At 38.2% G+C, this 19,826-nt stretch overlaps 1 protein-coding gene across 1 annotated transcript in view; it reads left to right on the forward strand.

Moving 5' to 3' along the window:
- The first annotated feature begins 1,072 nt into the window (after positions 1-1,072).
- cyth3b (cytohesin 3b) overlaps positions 1,073-19,826 on the forward strand; it is a 45,468-nt gene continuing 26,714 nt past the window's right edge. The window contains exon 1 of the mRNA XM_038307764.1: positions 1,073-1,461. Within this exon, the coding sequence (XP_038163692.1) occupies positions 1,443-1,461 (19 nt within the window). The 5' untranslated portion in view covers positions 1,073-1,442. The remainder of the gene's footprint in view (positions 1,462-19,826) is intronic.

Here is a 19,826-nt window from a genome sequence, read left to right on the forward strand (position 1 = left end):
TATAGGATTTAAGGGGGGAATGAGGCTTTGAGTCAAGTGACGGCTGATCGGCTAAGGTCACATTAGGGCTTCTGATTGAAAATTGATTGGATTTAATATTAAATGTAATGTTAAATTCAATATAAATGCCAATATCTGTTGACATTTCTTCAATATATAAATTTAGTTGCCTTGATTTAATAAGGCCTGTCAATCTAGACCACACCGAGCTTTTTTGTGACTCATGAACACATAATAATAACAATAATAACACAGAAGCATTACTTTTTTTTTTTTTTTAGAAAAATAAAATGACATTTGAGGGACAGTTGTTAATCTTCTCTTGAACAAAGAACATTTTCTAAGGAACCACAAAATTGTTTTGCAATGGTAATAACTAAAATGATGAGTTTTCTAATTGATGGAATGTATTTTTTTATTGTCAGTTTGTTTCTAAGTTGAAGGTAACAGAACATGACTGTATGTCAATGTATGTCAGATAGTGGCTTTGATGAAGACAAAAGTTTTGACTTGATCATTATTAATTACATTAAAATTCCTATTTAAATTAAAGGCAGGGCAAATTTATTTGTATAGCACAATTCAGTACAAAGACAACGCAAAGTGCTTTACATGATTAAAATATAGGAAAATAAACCAGAATTAAAGCAAGTAGGAAAAAAAGACAAACAAGAAAAAAAACAAGAAAGAACAATAAAAACAGTTGGACTAAAGAAAAAAAATTAAAGGCATTAATACTACTTTTTATGATGGTCTGTTACAATACAAATGTAGTAATAAAGTAAATGTAGTTTTTTTTTTAGCAATATTTAATTTCAGTTTATATTTAATTTAGAAATTTTGAAAATCCAAACTATAAAATTTCCCTAAGATATAACGAGTTTATAAGATTTAATGGGGAATGAGGCTTTGAGTCACGTGACGGTTGATCGATAATGACGCGCGCTTGGAGCTGTGCGCTGGGATTGGATAAAAACAAGAATCATCTTTAATTGGTTTCCTGCAGGAAACTTCAAAGTAAAAGCCTCTCGTTTAGGAATCTGTGCAGTGAATCCCTCTGCTTTTATTCCAGCGGCAGCTGAATTAAAGCTGGGCTTTGTTTCCGTTCAGAGCGCGGACAGCTTTGCTGCATCGGCCGCTCTCTCCGTACAAGTGGAGCGAAGGCGTAGTTAGAGGATAACCAGCGCGCACTGAGAGCCTAAAGACAACCTACCACCGCTGCAGAGAGCCTTCCCTCAGAGCCGGACGGACACAGCGGGGCCCTGAGGACGGGACCAGGGACTGTGTGTTTGTAGTAAATGGCCACATTTATTTCCTGAGGGGAGACGCTCCTGCCTGTTAGACTATAGACACGCCAAATGCATCCAGGAAAATAGGACGTTGGGTGTAATCCAAACGCATTGGAAGTTTCTTTGAACGATTTAGTTTATCCTGCTGCAGACATGGACGAAGATAATCAAGGTGAAGCCAGTTATTCGTTGCAGTTCTTTACTACTGAATTTTTTATTATTTTAACTATTATTACTGTATTATTCAAAGCATTGTTATTATATTTGATCTTAAATATTGCATACATCACAACAGAAATAGTATGTTTTTCCAAGATGTCATCTTAAATGGAAATCCCTGAAATATGATCATGCTGTGATAATTTCAAGTTCACTAAAACAGTTTCTCTCCGAGATGGGTTTAAGTGAGGTATAAAGGTTAAACTAGACTTGACAGGTGATGATAAAGACTCAGCAAAGCCATTTAGTGTGAATGGATAAGTATGGATGATTGACAAAGCATCACTGTCGTTACTGAAGACTCCCAGTGCTGAAGTGAATGGACTTGTTTTTTTTACCTTTTGCCAGCTGTGCTGCTCATTTGACTTTGGCCCCAACAGGTCTTCATAAGGTCACTGCAGCATATACCTTTGGGACAGGGATCCATTCCCAGATTTTTGTCTGAAAAAAGCTCACAGATAATCAAGGCAAGGCATCCAAAATAGGTCTTTGGAAAATGTCAGACTATATGCAGTTCAGTGTTTGGAAGAGTAGCACACTTTTAAACTAAATGCAGCTGTGCAAGCCTCAGTCCTCTGACTAAACAGTATGCAATGAAACTAGACCCATAAATATTTGTGCTGTAACTCTAAATATCCTACAGTCATGGCCAGTTTTGTATGTACAAATTCCCCATAACCTGATTTTGCACAGGGCATATGAGTTCAGGACTTAAATATTTAATAAAAAATATTTTATTAATATTTTTAAAAGTCTGGCCAAGCTAAAGTATTCAGTACTTTTCTAATTCTTTTTTATTATTATTATTTTTTAAATCACAAACATCATTTGGTTTCAATTGGATATAATGTCCCCTACCAGCTTTATGCGGGGCATAATTGCAAAGTGGAACACCAGTGATAGATGGGTGTCAATTTTTTATTTTTTTTTATAGAATTCTGATAATGTGGCAGCTATTTAGTAGCCTCATGAGACCATCCTGATCTCGCGAGCTTTCAAGGTTTCACTCGCAGATCAGTCTGGCTACTTTCCGTTAAAGAAAATTTGGAGCAGTTCACCAAATGAACGTCCAATCAGCGTTGGCTTTGAGGCGGGTTGAGGTGTGACGCAACGAGAAGCGCGACAGTTCAGTCTAAAGAACATGGCGGCTTCAGCTGATGAGACGAGCGTTAGCGTGGCTATCGAGCAACTTCAGCGGAAGGTTTCCAGATGGATATGCGGAGCAAATCCATCTTGGTCTTTTGCTCTTGTGCTGTCTTTCGGGTGTTGAGAGTGATATTGTCCTGCTCTCTTCTCATCACATGTCCAAAGCGTCTATATCTCCTTTGCATGAAAATTGGTTTCCATGCCGTCTTGATTGTATCAGGCAAGTAGTTAATAGTAGAAATGGTGTCAGGCCAGAGGATTTTCAGGTCCTCTAGGCGAGGGGGTTTGGCACAGACCTAACAATCCTACTCTAATGTTACGGAAACCACAGGCCTTGTAAGGAGGGCATGCATCAGAGATGCAAGGAGGCCCATTGCAACTTGCAGAGATGAGTATTTATTGAAGAGAAAGCCAACGTCCCGTTGGAAGTTTACTTATGGCCATGTCGGGTAGAAACCTCACTATAAACAAAACCATTCCTACGGTGAAACATCATTGATGGCAGGGTTATAATGTGGATCTGTTTTACTTCAGCAGTAATAGGAAAGCTGGTTAGATTCTGTTCGAAGGGGCATAAATCTAAACAAAGGACGTTCATGGAAGAAAACCTGAAGCGTTTACCAACTCAATAGTTCAAACTTCTTCATGAAAAAGTTGCACTTCTAACAGTAACATGCAACTTTGCCGAAAGTGTGCCCATCTTATTCCAGGGTAGATGTATCCCAAACTGCTCCTATTCCCAATTTAGCAAACTTTTTTAAGCTAGGTTATCATCACACACTCATAATCTGCAGGCGAGGCATCCTTACACCAGTGAACTCATCCTCATTCATAAGAGGCTGCTTTGCCCCACATTTTCCCTCTTATTAAAGTTGCAGGATATGACTAATTGCAGGAGTCATGCATATGTTGCACCTGGACATAACACTTAGATTGTGCTGTGTTCAGCCTGCCTGGCTTTAAGTGGGGGTGCTCATTGACGTGGCACCCCCTCAGAGAAACAAATGTTGCTTTGATGATCCACAAGAACTGTCAACAGCCTTGAGCATGTAAACACATTTATACAGAGTTAGTTGTAATAGCAGGATGAAACACACGCATAGTATTTTTTCTGTTTTCTCTCAAGACAGATATATGAATTCATGGATGCTGACCAGAAATGCCAGTGTGATGTTGAATATAAAAATGAACCCAATGCTGCCAAAAAATGCTGCAGAGCTCCAGTTTTTATTTTATTTTGTCTGCATGTTCTTTAATTTTGGTCTTATGATATGAACAAGCTCAAATCAAGCACGCCCACACTACAGACAGTAGCAGAATATGGAGCTGCAGGGAGGGAAAGCACAGAATGGGGAGTCATGCTGGGGACGATTAAAGCATTAAGCCCTTACTGGCTGATGCTGAAGGTAGGTGGCGGCCAGTTTGACAAGGTTCAGTATGAGCCTGTCATCACTCTTAACATTGCTCACAGTTCTTCAGGCTATAGTTTGAGAGTGATGGACGGCTAAATAGGGAGAGACCTAATGAGGCACCTACTGTCTTTGGGAAAACAGAGATAGAGGAGGGTGAAGATGGGGGCACACGTGTGCCACACAGGGTGATTTGTAGTTGTATATGTAGTTGTAACGGGGATGGTGCTATATCTTTTCGGTGAGAAGGAGGGGGCAGGATGAAGAACCTGAATCAATAGGGAAAATTGCCCATGAAGTAAGCAGCAAAAGGCGGTAAAACGCAATGGACAGAAGGTTCTTACTGTACCAATTCTACAGGGTTTCTGTCAGTAGAAATCCCTCTGCTCTGTCATAATTAACTCGGTGAACAGCAGTGACCTTCCATGTCAACCCTTCAAACCAGTTCAGACTTTCAACAGGGATTTGTTACTTTTCAACTTCTCCCTCTATGGTTTCCACCTAAGCCTGAAATAAACAGTTTGAAAAGGATTTGTGAAACAAATATCATGTTCTTTTAGCCAAGCAAGTAAGAGAACTGACACGTCTTAGGTTGTTCCAAATATCTAGAATGGTCTGAAATCAAGCTTTATCGGTTTAACTATTCAGTCCAAGAGACTTTGAAGAAGTTCAAAAAACTAATGGCATTCCTGTTCTTTTTAGCTTTTATGTTTGTTTTTGTTTGTTGAGTCTTTCTTCTATGTTAAAAGTATAGTGGAAAATCTTATTTTGGCTCTTTGTTCTTTATTGATTCTCCTAATTGCCAATTGTTAAATCCTCTTGATGCTCATGTGCACAGCTTGTCTTTAAATATGCTGTGAGCTTCAGTTTCAACCGTTCATTGTAGGTGCTCTGCTCTCACTATATATTTTCAAAATGGTCAAAAGTTGCAAGAAGTAAACAGTTTTCGAACTTTATGACAATAAGAGGAAGGCTTCAGAAGAAATAAATAAAATCGGAATGTATTTGGGAGATTCTGCCACCTGATAACGTTAGTAGTGGAAGAGCAGAAAGGATGGTATTTAGCAGTTATTCGAAAAATAATTTTCTTACCTATATATCTGGAAAAATAATCTACTTTACCTTGAAGAGAAAGTAGACTAGCTCGTCCAGTGGTGAGAAGGTTTATAATTTGGTTTCCACCTTCATCTGTGCAATTCTCCCTGGGATAGTCTTAAAGGTTTGCAAGTTTTCTTTTGTAATGTTCCAACGATACCAAAAAAATATTTTCCCTTTTTTTTGCCAGCCATTATATCAGCTTTGGCCGGGTTGAACCTTTTAAGTTTTGATCATTTTATACATGTCTTTTCACTTGTTACAGTTGTTAACAGCTATAATAGTGAGCAATCCAAGGATTTTATAGACAATTTCTAGTGCCATTCTTAAAAAGCTCTTTCAAGTTAATTTTTGAATTGGAAATAAAAGCAACTTGGTTATAATCTATCCAACCAGCAGGTTATCTGCTATAGAAATCACTCTATCTTCGAGCCTGATGAACTGGGAACTTGTTTTTGCTCGGGAGTAAAAAAATAACAGCTTGATTTCCTTCTTACACATATTGTATCACCTCTGACATCACTGATGCAAAAATGAAAGTACCTGTTAATAGAAATTAAAATGGATTGAAATGGCAATACATGGGTACGAAATAGGGCCTAATTGAAGGATTTTTTTGATAGCTTTAAAATTGATTAAAGTTTATTGATATAATCCCTTAAGTATTTAGTTTGACAACTGGAACTTTACCATCATAATGGCTGCTTTATGAATGAAGTTGTCCTTCAAAACTCCAAAAATAAAAGTCTACAAAGTTTTGTTCTGCCATTCAGAACAGAGCAGACAAAATTTAGCATCTTGCAATGCATTTAGCTTATTGATGAGCAATACAAATACCTATCCCTGCTGCTCTGGTGTCCACTTAAATTACCGGTTGAGCTGTGGATTATTATGCTAAACTCCTATTCTCTTACTGCTTCTGGCTCTAGACCACTCTGTTTTACACCCTGTGAAACCCACCATCTACAGTTTAGAGCTTTAAGTGTGTTTCAGTGTGGTTTGTGGGGCTTAATGGTATATTTTGGGCAAAAGCCGACTGCTGTGAGCTTGGCATTAAGACTTCAGTTATTCATTGCAGGCTGGAGGACTGAGCCAGCACTTCTTGCTTTTTTCAATTTATAAAGAGAGGGATTCGGTGAAACTTTACAAGAAACAAAAAATGATAAATATTACTCTCTAACCTGTTTAATTGTTTTGTCTACTTTGGAACTCTTTAGGAGGGTTTAAGCTGGTTTATCTGTTTCAAAGAGTTTTAGAGATCTGAAACTTTGAGGAAGCTGATAGAGGGCGGCTGAAGACAGAAAGAGTCTGTGTGCTGCCGGTGGAAAAACATGAGAGCCCTGCAGGATATCAGGGAGCAGCAGTGGAGCATGTAGCTCAGATGAGGGTTTCTTTAAAGTCATGCACAACACGAGGGGCCCTGACTGAAACACATTTTCAGGCTCTTTCCCTTACTATGATTTGCTGCAGGTAAAGGCTTTTTCAATTAAACACCTAGGCTGAACTCTGAATGTTGTTCAAACATTTGACTTTTCAACCTAAAGCTTTGGTATTTGTCTCCTCTCTTTAGACAGCATTATAGTGACAAAAAGTAACATTGTGCATGCTTTTAGTATGCAAATCCCTACATGTTGATATAGTGCAAGAAGAAATTATTTGATACTTGTCCTTGGAGTGATATTTTTTTTTGTATTGAAGTAGAAGAAGGCATCTGTATGTATCTATGTGGGTGTCTATGTATGTATGTATGTATGTATTTGACCATACTTTTTCCCTAGGCTTTGCCACTGTGAAATGCTGTGCCCATTTTTTAAAGATTAAATATAATACAACTTCCGATCAGGATTTTTTTTTTTTTTTATGAGCATAGCACAGGTTTCAGGTTTTCAGAGCATGTCTGCAAGTAAGGAGGTAAATGTGTTTTTAAAAAAGAAAATTCTGCGGCTGTTATGCTCATTATACATAGGTCAATGTGTCTGAATAATTTCATTCTTAAAGTTTTAGCATAACTTGTTTAGCATAGAGGGAATTACTATTATTTTTTAAGCTTACTCTCTGCTGTTAGGGCCGTATGAGCCGATGATATTATTAACGCCGCAGGGTTCATGTAAAAATTAGTTTTTAGTCCTGAATCTCCTTTGTCCCAGTGGGTAGTTTTATATTACAGCACAAAACTATGTTGGTATTATTTTGGTTCTTCCTTTTTCCAAGTCTGCTATTCTTCTGCCTGTCCTGGCCAAAAATCTTTCATTGACCTGTGCATTGTGAAACCAACATCTGTTTTAGAGATTCCTGAAAGATGGTTGCATTTTGCACTCCTGGCAATGTGACTCATCTCTGTTAAACAGTTTTTCTCCTCCTGTTTTGACAGTTGTTTATTCTTGCTCATCTCTCAGGCTGGTAGCTGTACACAGGCAATCCCACTCACCACAGCTCGGTCACTGCCTTCATGTTTCAGTGAGATGTTAAAGATGTCTGGCTTGGGTTGGGAGCTCTGTGTATGTGTGTGCATTTTCATCTCCGACCAAAAGGCCCAGTAACACAAAGGCCCCATTGTTGAGCCTCACTTTTAAAAAAGATATCTGATCGCATGTGATAATAACCCATGACGTTGTCTGGATGGCTTAAATGGCACTCTGCAGACTTACAGCACACTGACCCATATAGAAATCAAATGTCTGTGTCTTTTTTGCTTCCATTTATATATTTCAGGTAAACATCAAGTGGCTGTACATTTTGGACCTTGCTTTTACTTGGTAAATATCTTTGGTCGCTTATAATAAATGACTGATGGCTAAGCTTATTATTTATATTAAGAAAATGAAGGAATTAAATAACAGCGAAAGACTCTAAAGAAAGTTTCAGTTTCCTCTCTTCCAGTCAGGGCTGAGCAGTAAAGATCCACAGCTTAACACAGACTCACACTAGATTCTTTGTAACTTTAAGGCTATCGAGGGGCTCATAGACAGGATGGAAACTGGGTAAATTTTCTCCCTCTTAGAAAGAGTAGGCAGTGCTTGCCAAAACTTCTGAAAGTTATGCAGAAATAAAATTTAGACAAGTAGCACCCTGCTGTATTTGATGGACCCTTGTGGACTTCTGGGGTAATGGCCTCCATTAAAGGGTGCGTTATATGTGGATGTGTAAGCGAGGATAGTTCAGGTTTGTTGAAAAAAGAGAGAGAAGCAGAGCAGAGCTGGCAGGAAAAGGAGTTCTGGAACAGTTACATAAGAGCACAAAGATTTTTTAACCTACAGGAAAAAGGTGGATCCCTCAGAGAGTATTTCTGGATGCAAGACCTGCCATACTGCACACGTGACACATCAGTATGTAAATAGTACACCACGACCTTCATTGATGACTGGATTAAGGAAGTCTTAGATACCGGAGGCAACATAATTAAACCTAATGATAAATTGACTAATATTTTCATCTATTCATACAGTTAAAGGGCTGTGCCTTTGTTGATGTGACAGGGATACATTTGAGAACTGCAATTAAGTAAGTTGAACACTAGAGTAGCAGACCTGTGGCCTCTTAGGCTACTTAGTGAGAATTGCCTTGGATTTACCTGCATCTTTCTTCTCATTTCTTGAGATGATCATACCTGTTCCTGCAAAAAGAAAGCATCCAAGAATTACTCTGCCATTTCTATGTTTTATTTTGCATTCGGTTTCCTTCGGAACATGGAATTTGGAATTCCACCCATTTCGGATGTTATCATCCCAATAAATGGCCATTATTACCGGTAGCTGTTATGAGTCCTATAGGAAGGCTTCCAACTGCGCATCCTCTACCTTCTAGTAGGCTTCTAATGGCTGATAATATGCAGGTTATCATTGAAGGTAGCCACTTCAGCCACATCTAAAACCTTAAGGGTTACTTTCTATTTACATACTTTATACTTTTCCTCTACTTAATTTACAGCATACTTTCTCAAAAAATGTGTTTTAAAGCTTTACCTCGAGTCAATACCACATGCTTTATTCACACGGATTTAATGTGGTCTTTAAGAACACCTCAGTTGACAGAATATGAGATTTTTTTGGGAGGGGATTGTTCGATATACAATCAACTTTTTTACAAAAGATGAAGAAGTACTAAAATTATGTTCAGATTACACATAAAAAGAATTACAGTCGGGTTAGGATTAGGATTAATTCAGTGATAACAACTTACTGAGCCTACTGGTAGGTAGAAGCCATTCTATGGGACTGATAACATGTAATAACAGCCATTGAATGGGGTGATAACACCAAAAACGGCTAGGGGTTTAGTTACGGAAACTGAGGCAATGGCATTCCAGTTCCCACTTGTGGAAATTCACATATGGCCACTGCTAGAGCCATGTCAATTACCAAAGGAAAAAAAACAAACAAAAAAAACTGTTCAATGAGATATTCTGGTTATATAAATCGCATTTAAACATGTCTTCATAAATGCTGAATGGTAGTATGTGAATGACTAACTTTCATTTATGATGAAAACGAACAGCTACAATTAGGTAGAAAAGTAACCACTTTGGGTGACCTGATATTATGACTATCCAGGGTGTTCGAGGCGTTTTCGCTGCCAGTTGATTATTTAGAGATCATTTTAATAGGAGTGGATGCAATGAGCACATGATTAAAAGATTTATAGTTGTAAAAGTAAAGATTTTCTTGTACTTTGCACTTCTATGGTTTGTCGTCTATGTTGGTTTTATCACATACACTCACCGGCCACTTTATTAGGTACCCCATGCTAGTAACGGGCTGGACCCCCTTTTGCCTTCAGAACTGCCTCAATTCTTCGTGGCATAGATTCAGCAAGGTGCTGGAAGCATTCCTCAGGGAGTTTGGTCCATATTGACATGATGGCATCACACAGTTGCCGCAGATTTGTCGGCTGCACATCCATGATGCGAATCTCCCGTTCCACCACATCCCAAAGATGCTCTATTGGATTGAGATCTGGTGACTGTGGAGGCCATTTGAGTACAGTGAACTCCTTGTCATGTTCAAGAAACCAGTCTGAGATGATTCCAGCTTTATTTAGTAGCCATCAGAAGTTGGGTACATTGTGGTCATAAAGGGATGGACATGGTCAGCAACAATACTCAGGTAGGCTGTGGCGTTGCAACGATGCTCAATTGGTACCAAGGGGCCCAAAGAGTGGCAAGAAAATATTCCCCACACCATGACACCACCACCACCAGTCTGAACCGTTGATACAAGGCAGGATGGATCCATGCTTTCATGTTGTAGACACCAAATTCTGACCCTACCATCCAAATGTCGCAGCAGAAATCGAGACTCATCAGACCAGGTAATGTTTTTCCAATCTTCTATTGTCCAATTTCGATGAGCTTGTGCAAATTGTAGCCTCAGTTTCCTGTTCTTAGCTGAAAGGAGTGGCACCCGGTGTGGTCTTCTGCTGTAAAGATTCCCATCTGCCTCAATGTTCCACGTACTGTGCGTTCAGAGATGCTCTTCTGCCCACCTTGGTTGTAACGGGTGGTTATTTGAGTCACTGTTGCCCTTCTATCAGCTAGAACCAGTCTGGCCATTCTCCTCTGACCACTGGCATCAACAAGGCATTTCCGCCCACAGAACTGCCGCTCACTGGATGTCTTTTCTTTTTTGGACCATTCTCTGTAAACCCTAGAGATGGTTGTGCGTGAAAATCCCAGTAGATCAGCAGTTTCTGAAATACTCAGACCAGCCCTTCTGGCACAAACAATCATGCCACGTTCAAAGTCACTCAAATCACCTTTCTTCCCCATACTGATGCTCGGTTTGAACTGCAGGAGATTGTCTTGACCATGTCTACATGCCTAAATGCACTGAGTTGCCGCCATGTTGGACAGGTGTACCTAATAAAGTGGCCGACAAGTGTACATGTTAGACCATGTAGAAATATAAAAAAAAAAACAAAAAAAAAAAAACAACACAAGATGTTGGATGTCTAAATTGAGTAGCCATCAGCAGCTACACAGAAAACTTTGCCATTATCACAAGCTGCATACGACTCCATTAGTGTTTATGGGAACCAGCAAACAAGTCCGATTCTGTCCAAAAGTCCAACTGAAACGGTTCAATATGTTGCCTACTGTGTGTTTTCTTTCAGATAAACAGTAGTAGGAGGCCGGCTTCTAGTCTGTCACATCCCACATGCCCTCCCACTTCTAAAGCCTGGTAGACACATCAGCTGGTCTAGCTTTCTAGAGGACATTAGTAACACTCAGTGATTTACTAACACGGTTAATGTAACTGTAAACTATAACAGAACTCCCCCAGTCTGTGCAATGGTCCAGATTTAATATCCTGCCTCTCATGGCTTGTTTGTTGTAAGATCTTAAACTCTTATTGCTTTCATAGTGGGTGTAATTGCATTGGTGCAGTGAAAAGGTTGGATATTGTTTCAGCCTTGTGGTCTCAGTGCTACTGAGAGATACAGGAATTCTGTTTCTAACTGAGGAGGAGTACCACCAGTCAGCGTGTATTCTGTCTTTTTGTCTTTGCAGTTTTGCAGTTGTACCATTAGACGTTTATATATGCCTAGTGGATGGAGATGAAGAAGAGCAGCAGTAGAACAGTTTAAAAGTGCAACCGACAGCTGCAGTCAGATTCTTAAAGTAGGTTAGTGGCACAAGGCTCATCAAGGCTATGCTTGTCCCATTTTTCACTCCTTAATATTTACATAAGCTTTAATGCAAAACTAAGCATATATGCATGGTGTGTGTTATCATGTATTAATTTTGTCTTTCTGAGAGGATTAGTTAAAACAAATGTCAGAGAGCAAGTGGGGACATGGCAGACGGTTGATTATAAGTCAGGGATTGGTGCTCATGTAGGGAATTTTACCTAATATCATACAGATGCATACTAATATGATTTACCGGGTAAAGTTTTTGATGTATAGAGTTTTCCAGCCACCTTTTGTAAATAAGAAAACAATCATTCTATTCCTATACCATTTCACAAGTTGGAGACACAAAGAAAGGGGATTGTTTGTTTTTATATAACCTAGGTCCTGTCTCTACTTTAGCTCAGCTTGATCCTTAAGGACACTTAAGCCAAGCATTGAGTGTGTCAGCAATCGCTATAATAAGTGCTATCCAAATAGTGCTAACTAATTAAATTAGCATAGGGAGCTTCTGACTCTCTTAGCTGCTGCTAAGACCTATATGGTTGTTCACAGTTCTTTATATGACAGGGTGTATAGGCATAGCCCACCTCATGGAGTTGAAAAAAAAAATTTCTTTACTGTACTCCTTTGTAGGTTTTTACATTATTTACAGTATTTTGGGTTTTATAAAGAGCTTTAGCCATTAACAACACTTGTGTAGCTTTTGTTTTTTGTTCTAATTCTGTCCCTGAAGACTGTAGTCCCAATTTAACCAGCGTCATTCTTGTGTGTCCACTGGGTCATGATGTCTGTAAAGCTGAAGGCTGTCCCGATTCAGCACAGCAATTCGAAGCTCCTTTCCTGCCCTGGATAATGTTCTTGCTGTTGACTCCGCAATAGGCGAAGGGTTCCAAGACAGGAAAAAATAAGTATTTGGATCATACTTGCTAAATGTACTGTACTTATATAGCGCTTTTTCAAGAAAGAGGACCTGACCAAAGAGCTTTACAATATATTCAGTCATTCGCCCATTCACGCACACACTGAATGTGGCAAACTACATTGTAGCCACCCCTGCCTTGGGGCTTACTGACAGAAGTGAAGGCTGCCGTACACAGGCGACACCAGGCCCTCTGACCTCCATCAGTGGTCAGAAGGACTTAAGTCTTGAGATTAAGATAGTCAAAGAGAACCTTTTGATTATTGGTCACTTGAGTTATTTCTATTTTGACATCAATATGTTTTAAAGCCAGATAAATTATTTTCCGTTTACGTGAAGAATCCACCAGATTTGTTTTTAAAACGCCCTGGTGTTTTATAAAAAAAAAACCAAGCTATGTGCTTTCCATGGCTCTTTAAAGAGAACCAGGCCCACATCATGCAGAATCCACCTTACCTATTAGCAGGATGCTCTTTTACACATTTTTCCTTTAAGCTACTATGGGAGTTTATTATTGGAAACCTTAATCTTAGTGTCATCTGACCAAGGCACTCAGTTCGAGGTAACTAAAAGTGATTTTAAAGACTCATCCTGAGTTTTTTCTAGCCTTGTTCACCAAATACTTTTTCTGTAATGTTTTTCCATTATTGTGTTGACTGTATAGAAACGTTTAATCCAATAGCTCTTCTTTTTTAGCATTCTATAAAGATTAAAACAAGGCTTTGAAAACTTTTTTCAACTGTGTGTCATGAGTGGTTATGGGAAATAAATCATCACATCTATGAACACAAATGAACATTTTAATGGCATTAAACACTGTTATTAACCCAAAACAAGCTTAGGTTAAATGTTAGAAAGAAGCCCCTGTTGTATTTAGTTTGTGAGAATTGTTTGAGATCCTAAAATGTTTGGCAGTTTTGTGATACATCTCTTCCTAAATTTATTTTCCAAAATATTTTATGGACTTATGTGGATGTTTTGTAAATGTGATTATCAATTGAAACCTACATTTATTCTGGAGGGAGTTTGTTTTTTACTCTTCTTTACCAGGAACTCTGCTCCTGTTGAGATTGCTTTACATGCTCAGAAAAATGCGTGGTTAAAGAAATTTGATTTATATACACTCTGTGTATACCAAATGACAATAAAGTTTTCAAAGTCTTAAGTTTTCCTTTTTTCAGATAATTTATTACATATTGGGTCATCATTTTGCTTATCCCCAACTCTATGCCAATATAATAAACAAAAATGACCATGGGTATTGCTGTAAGGATTGTAAAATATTGAATTATTGGCCTTAGATGTGAGGGGCTTGAGAATCCAAAAGAGTACTGATAAACACTTGTTTTCAGCAAGACAGCTGCAGCTAAACTTATGACCCCTCTTGAGGAACTCTTACCCTCCCCTTGTTCTTTTGGATGCATACATTTTTCTGTGAATCTATATGCTGCGATCCTCGCAGTCGCAGCATATACAATGCTGCATCAGCTCAGAGAGACAAGGATTTGATATGACTGATAATCTGTGGATTGCAGTGGGTCATGACAGCTAAAACATCCCCCCACTCACACATTCATGCACAGGCACCAGCACAGTGCTGCTGAGAGTCAGAGTGATTTACTGTAGCTTCTGGACACAGGTTTCTTCACACATGCATTTAATCACCTTGTTGACCTCTGCCATGTTAGCTTTACATCACCATAACTGACTTGAGTGCTAAAGATATTTAAAACCTTTGCAGTTGTTTTATATGATGCAACTGTTTCTTCACTGATCTCTTGATCTTCTATCCAACATACTAATTAGGGCAGAATCTGTAAGAGGTGCTGAAAACATCAGCGGTGAAATCCTTGGAGATGCAGTTGTTGTCATGCCTGCAAGCTCTCAGGAGGCAGTGCACATGCCTAGTTTCAACAGAAGAAGGGAATAAATGTGCTGTACTTTTGTTTAGATGGGGACAGTAGATTTTAGACAAATATTTCAATATCCTTTCCCCCCTACTGCATTTGAAGAGGAAGTGAATGTTTGCACTTTTGTATTCCAGCCAGCTCCATCCTGTCTGCTCTGTCATCATTTACATGTCTCTGGGACATTAGGTTCCTCTTCTCCCTCTCTGGTAGGATCTGTTTAGACCTGTAGTTTTTTTTTTTTTTGTTTCTTTTAAATGAAATTACAAATGCTGATTTTATTCATATTCTTAACATGCTGAACACTATGGGTTAAATTTTTTTCGGTTTTCTGAGTGTTCATTTTACAAAAAGCTGCCCCATGTAGAAGTTAATTAAATGTATTTTTTATAAATTTAATCACTAGTTAGGTTTCTTTAGTTCTTGCTATTACAGTTTGAGAAGCAGCATAGTTAACTTTTTTTCTAGCGTGTTAAGGCTCAGTTATGCACGTACATTCTTCATGGAAATTAGAGAAATGATCAGCTTTTATCCTTTGTGTGACTTTCCACCCTGTACCTTATATTTTGGCTGACTCCAAATAATATATGGAAGTAGAAAACAGGTTTAAACATTTTTAAAGTCTTTTCTGTGCTAGAAAGACAGTAGTGTCTTTCCAGGAGTTTTTCAAAATATGCTGGTTGTAGTGATATTTATGGTATTTATCATAGAATATAGATTTTTATAATTCCAAACCCTTGGCAGTGAGAGCTTTCACTCATCCACCGTGTTTATCCTAACGGATAAATTATTCTTATTCTATTAGGTGTATGGTGAAACTCAGACTACATGGACGACATGTGGAGGGGCGTATATATATATATATGAACATGATAAGATGTTGCTTTCTCACCAATCTGCTAAATTTTAATTGTTGTCATGCGACCTGATACCTTTCTTAGAATGAAATGAAGAGGTTAACCAAAGTATTTCAAGACATGCAGTATCTGGAAAATTCCTGAACTTGAGACATAGTGATCTGATCCACCCACATATTTTGTCTCATAAAAATCCTGGCTTAGATTTGTGAACCAGTTATGTTTTTCTTTCCTCTCCTTTCTCCTTTTCCTTCTTCCTCCTGTCTATAAAATATGAAATAAACTATTCCTTCTTCTCAGCTAGGGAATTTCTGCATTTCATTTAAAAAAAAAATCCCTGTGTTGGGACATTTTTCATAGCTTAGGCTCGAACCAGTCTCAACAAACTGCACCATCCTTTCCCAGTAATGCTGGCTGGCTGGCTGGCTGGCTGGATGGATGGATGGATGGATGAATGAACTGATGGATGGATGGATGAACTGATGGATGGATGATGGATGGATGGTACATCGATGCATGGATGTATCGATGGATGAATGATGAATGGATGGATAGATGGATGGATGATGGATGGATGAATGGTAGATGCATGGATGGATGTATCGATGGATGAATGATGGATGGATGATGGATGGATGAATGGTAGATGGATGGATGGATGGATGTATCGATGGATGGATGATGGATGGATGGATGAACTAATGGGTGAACTGATGGATGGATGGTTGGATGATGAATGGATGGATGGATGGATGAACTAATGGATGAACTGATGGATGAACTGATGGATGGATGGATGAATGGATGGATGTTGGATGAATGGATGGATGAATGGATGGATGATGGATGGATAGATGGATGGATGGATGGATGGATGGATGGATGGATGGATGGATGGATGGATGGATGGATGAACTAATGAATGAACTGATGGATGGATGATGGATGGAGGATGACTGATGGATGGATGGATGGATGGATATATGGTGTAAATATTGGTAGAAATGAAAGAAAGTTTTGGGTCATCTCTTAGTAGGTGGGAGAAATTAAAAGCATTTTTATAATTGGTGGTGCCGTTTACTCTCTAGGGTTGTCAAAAATCGATACTCTGGGAAATATCAATACTTCAATTGTTATGATAACATTAATTTGCTACAGCATTAATACTAAAAAGAAGTATAGTTTGCATATTTTTGTCATAGTTTTTTTTAGATTTTCTGGATTGTTTGCACTAATAAAATAATAGCTCAGACAACTTTAAAATGTCTTATTGTGTTATATGTGGGCTTTTTATTTTGCATTGATGTGTTTACATATTTAACCAGCTTCTGTGATTATGTTGACAAAGCATGATCCATGTTGAGATTCAAATGGGTGACTTTTGTTAACATTATAAACAAATGTTTCATACCTATATTTGTGTTTTATTTTTTACCCCCATGGTATAAAAAACGGTATTTACTATCAAATATTTCCATCGGTATTGATATATTTCCATTGGTATTGATATATTGATATCAAGTATGAAAATTCTTCTATGAAAAGCCACAGAGATCTAGTGGAGTCAGCCCAAAGAATGTCCAGGTCTGAGGGTCAGACTTTCAGATAACCCCAAGAGGGGCCGTGTTATAAACAGAGCAGCAATAATGGCTTCACCATATTTAAGACCTGTATGTTTCTGTTCCTTATTTGAAGTTCATGTTAAGGGACACTATTTATAATAAAGTTGTTGTGCTGCAAAGAAATGATCTACCCTTTAGCCACTGAAACTAAAAGCACACTACAATCCCAGGTTTTTAATTCCTGGGACTTCCTGTGGAAATGGTTCTTGTAAAAGGTTCAAACAGTAGACTGCTGTTGTATCATCTGAGGTCATACTTTAGGAACAAGCACTGGAAAATAATTTTAAAAATATGATTAGACAAGTGTGATATTGTGTTGGAGGTGATGAGCTCAAATAGTGGACCTTTAATCAAATCTCAACCCACCTAACAGAACACTCTTTAGGGCAAAGTACGGCCCCAGCACAGGCATGCTTTTTGAATCAGGAGTAGGAGTTGTTGGGTAACCGTCAAATCCACGGTCAATTAGGGAAGTTCTTGTCTAGACAGGGTGAAAGATTGCTTGGAGGATTAAGTGCAATAAAAGATGTAGAAAGAAAAGTGAAGCTCAAGAAAAGATCACCTGACAATATCTCTGCTGTTGCCGTTGGTAATTAATGTAGTAAAACAACAGTATAATCCTTGGGTAGGATGACCCAGAAACAAACCAAACACTGGGGGGATTTTCTCATTCAAAGGAGAGAGGAAGCTTTAGAGTGGAGCATGGCATATGCAAGATATGATCATAAATAAGTGACTGAAACTAGTGGGTTCCGTGATTAGACTTTGCTGCTTCAAGGGGATTGTGTTATGGAGTTTCCATGCCTTTGAAGAATCAAAAAGCCTTCATTGTGTTTGATGTGCTCTCTAATTTCCTTTTATAATCTAATTTTTATGAAGGAAATGTTGTTTATCTGTTCTCTAACTGGCTAACTACAAGTGACAATTGAACGGCTAAAGAAATGTATTTATTTCTGTATAGAAGCAATACTTTGACCTGATTTAGAAATAATTAGATTAAAAAAAAACAATAAATTCACTCCCTAGGGTCAGTTACGTAGATTGTCTGTCTAAGATGTCACAAGTCTCTATATCAAAGATGCTTAAACAGCATCAGTTGTAATTTATCTAAAGTTGCAATCCATCTATCAGCATTACATAGTTCTAGTTCCTCCAGATGTGTGGATTTCCTTCCTGATTTAGGGTTTCCTTCCTAATTATTTCTCAGAAATGAGAGAAGCTATATTATTGGTTTGGTATTTGGTTTAATCTGATTTGCAAGAGCTTCTTAATCAAACTTTATTGAAATGGATGACTAGATAGCTTGTGTTTGAGTTTATTAAAATATAATAGCGCATAACCAATCTGTAGACCTGCATTTGATCCTGCAGAATCATATTCCTTCTTTATTCCTATTTCATGCCTAAAAAAAAAAGCTGGAACAATGAATTTGATGTAGTGCTAGGGATGGCATGGTCCCGAAGTCTACCTACACCTGACCACAGTATGTTTCATTTGGTCTATATGTTTCTTCATGTAAAATATGTTTCCTCATAGAAAGATACATTTACCACAGTTGTTGCAAATTAAATGCAAACTGGCATTTCATTTACCCCTGCTACTGACTTGGTTTTGCTAACCAAAAATTTATTTGTTTGGTAAAAAAATTATATATCTTTATTCGTCCTAAAATCCATTAGACTAGAGGTAGACAGTATGAAATAAAAATAACTAGAGCATAATCATTAAGCATTAAGAGAATAAATATAAGGTGAACATAACCAACCGGTTGGACCAGACTGGTTGGCTGTAGCTTCAGAAACGTCAGCTATTTTCACACTTGACTGATGACTGCTGTCATCAGTCAAGAGGCAGGAGTTTGCTAAAAGGCTGCCAGTTTGTGTGTTTGTTCATAAGTGCTTCTATACAAGTGTTTTGAAAGCTGTGAGCTGTTGCAGTTGTGTTAAACAAACTGCTAGGGCTAGTGTAGTTGCAATACAATTGTTTACAGTATAGTTAAAATGGTTAAAACATTGGAAATATTGAAGGACAACAGGAGACATGATCTCCCTTTTTTTCTTCTAAAGGAAACCCATGTCCAGACATGACATTTTTATACAAAGGTTTTTGTCTAGTTTATTCTCAAATCATCATGTGTTATCTTTGGTTGCAATGGAAACTTGTGTAAGTAGTCCATGGATGGACTGGTGTGGGGAAACCCCTCGTTATGCATGCATCCCTTCCATAGAACTATTGAAAGCTGGTCAAAAGTCAGGAAGTGTTTCCTTGGCTTTCTTTACTGTTATTTTAAATCAAAATATTATTTTTCTGTATCCTTTCTGCTGTGAGATACCATTAGTAATTACCTCCTAGTTTGTGTGTTTTTCTGTCTGTGTGAAGGATGACTTGAAAAGTTGTGGATGGACTGAAATTACATTTTTTTTTAGAGGTGTTCCTAATTCCACGGAACAATCGATTAAATTTAGGTAATAATCCAGCTCATAATCTGGAAAACATTGTAAGATAGGGTCATTTGGTGGAACAAGCAGTTCCCTACTAAACCAGAGGGTAGCAGCAGTGACTATTGACAGCATCAGCAGCTGACTCAAAAAGTGCATAGGTATTTTACTCTAGACAAAAAACAGCACTAGGGAATGGCGGCTGAACTTGAATGGCGAACCTGGTCGCAGCACAATGGCAGCCCAGTGCTCACCAAGGGGATGGGTTAAATGCAGAGAGTTCATTTTGTTCCTC

Source organism: Cyprinodon tularosa, unplaced genomic scaffold, assembly GCF_016077235.1.
Source record: "Cyprinodon tularosa strain WSP-4 unplaced genomic scaffold, ASM1607723v1 ctg62, whole genome shotgun sequence".
Classification (NCBI taxonomy): Eukaryota; Metazoa; Chordata; class Actinopteri; order Cyprinodontiformes; family Cyprinodontidae; genus Cyprinodon; species Cyprinodon tularosa.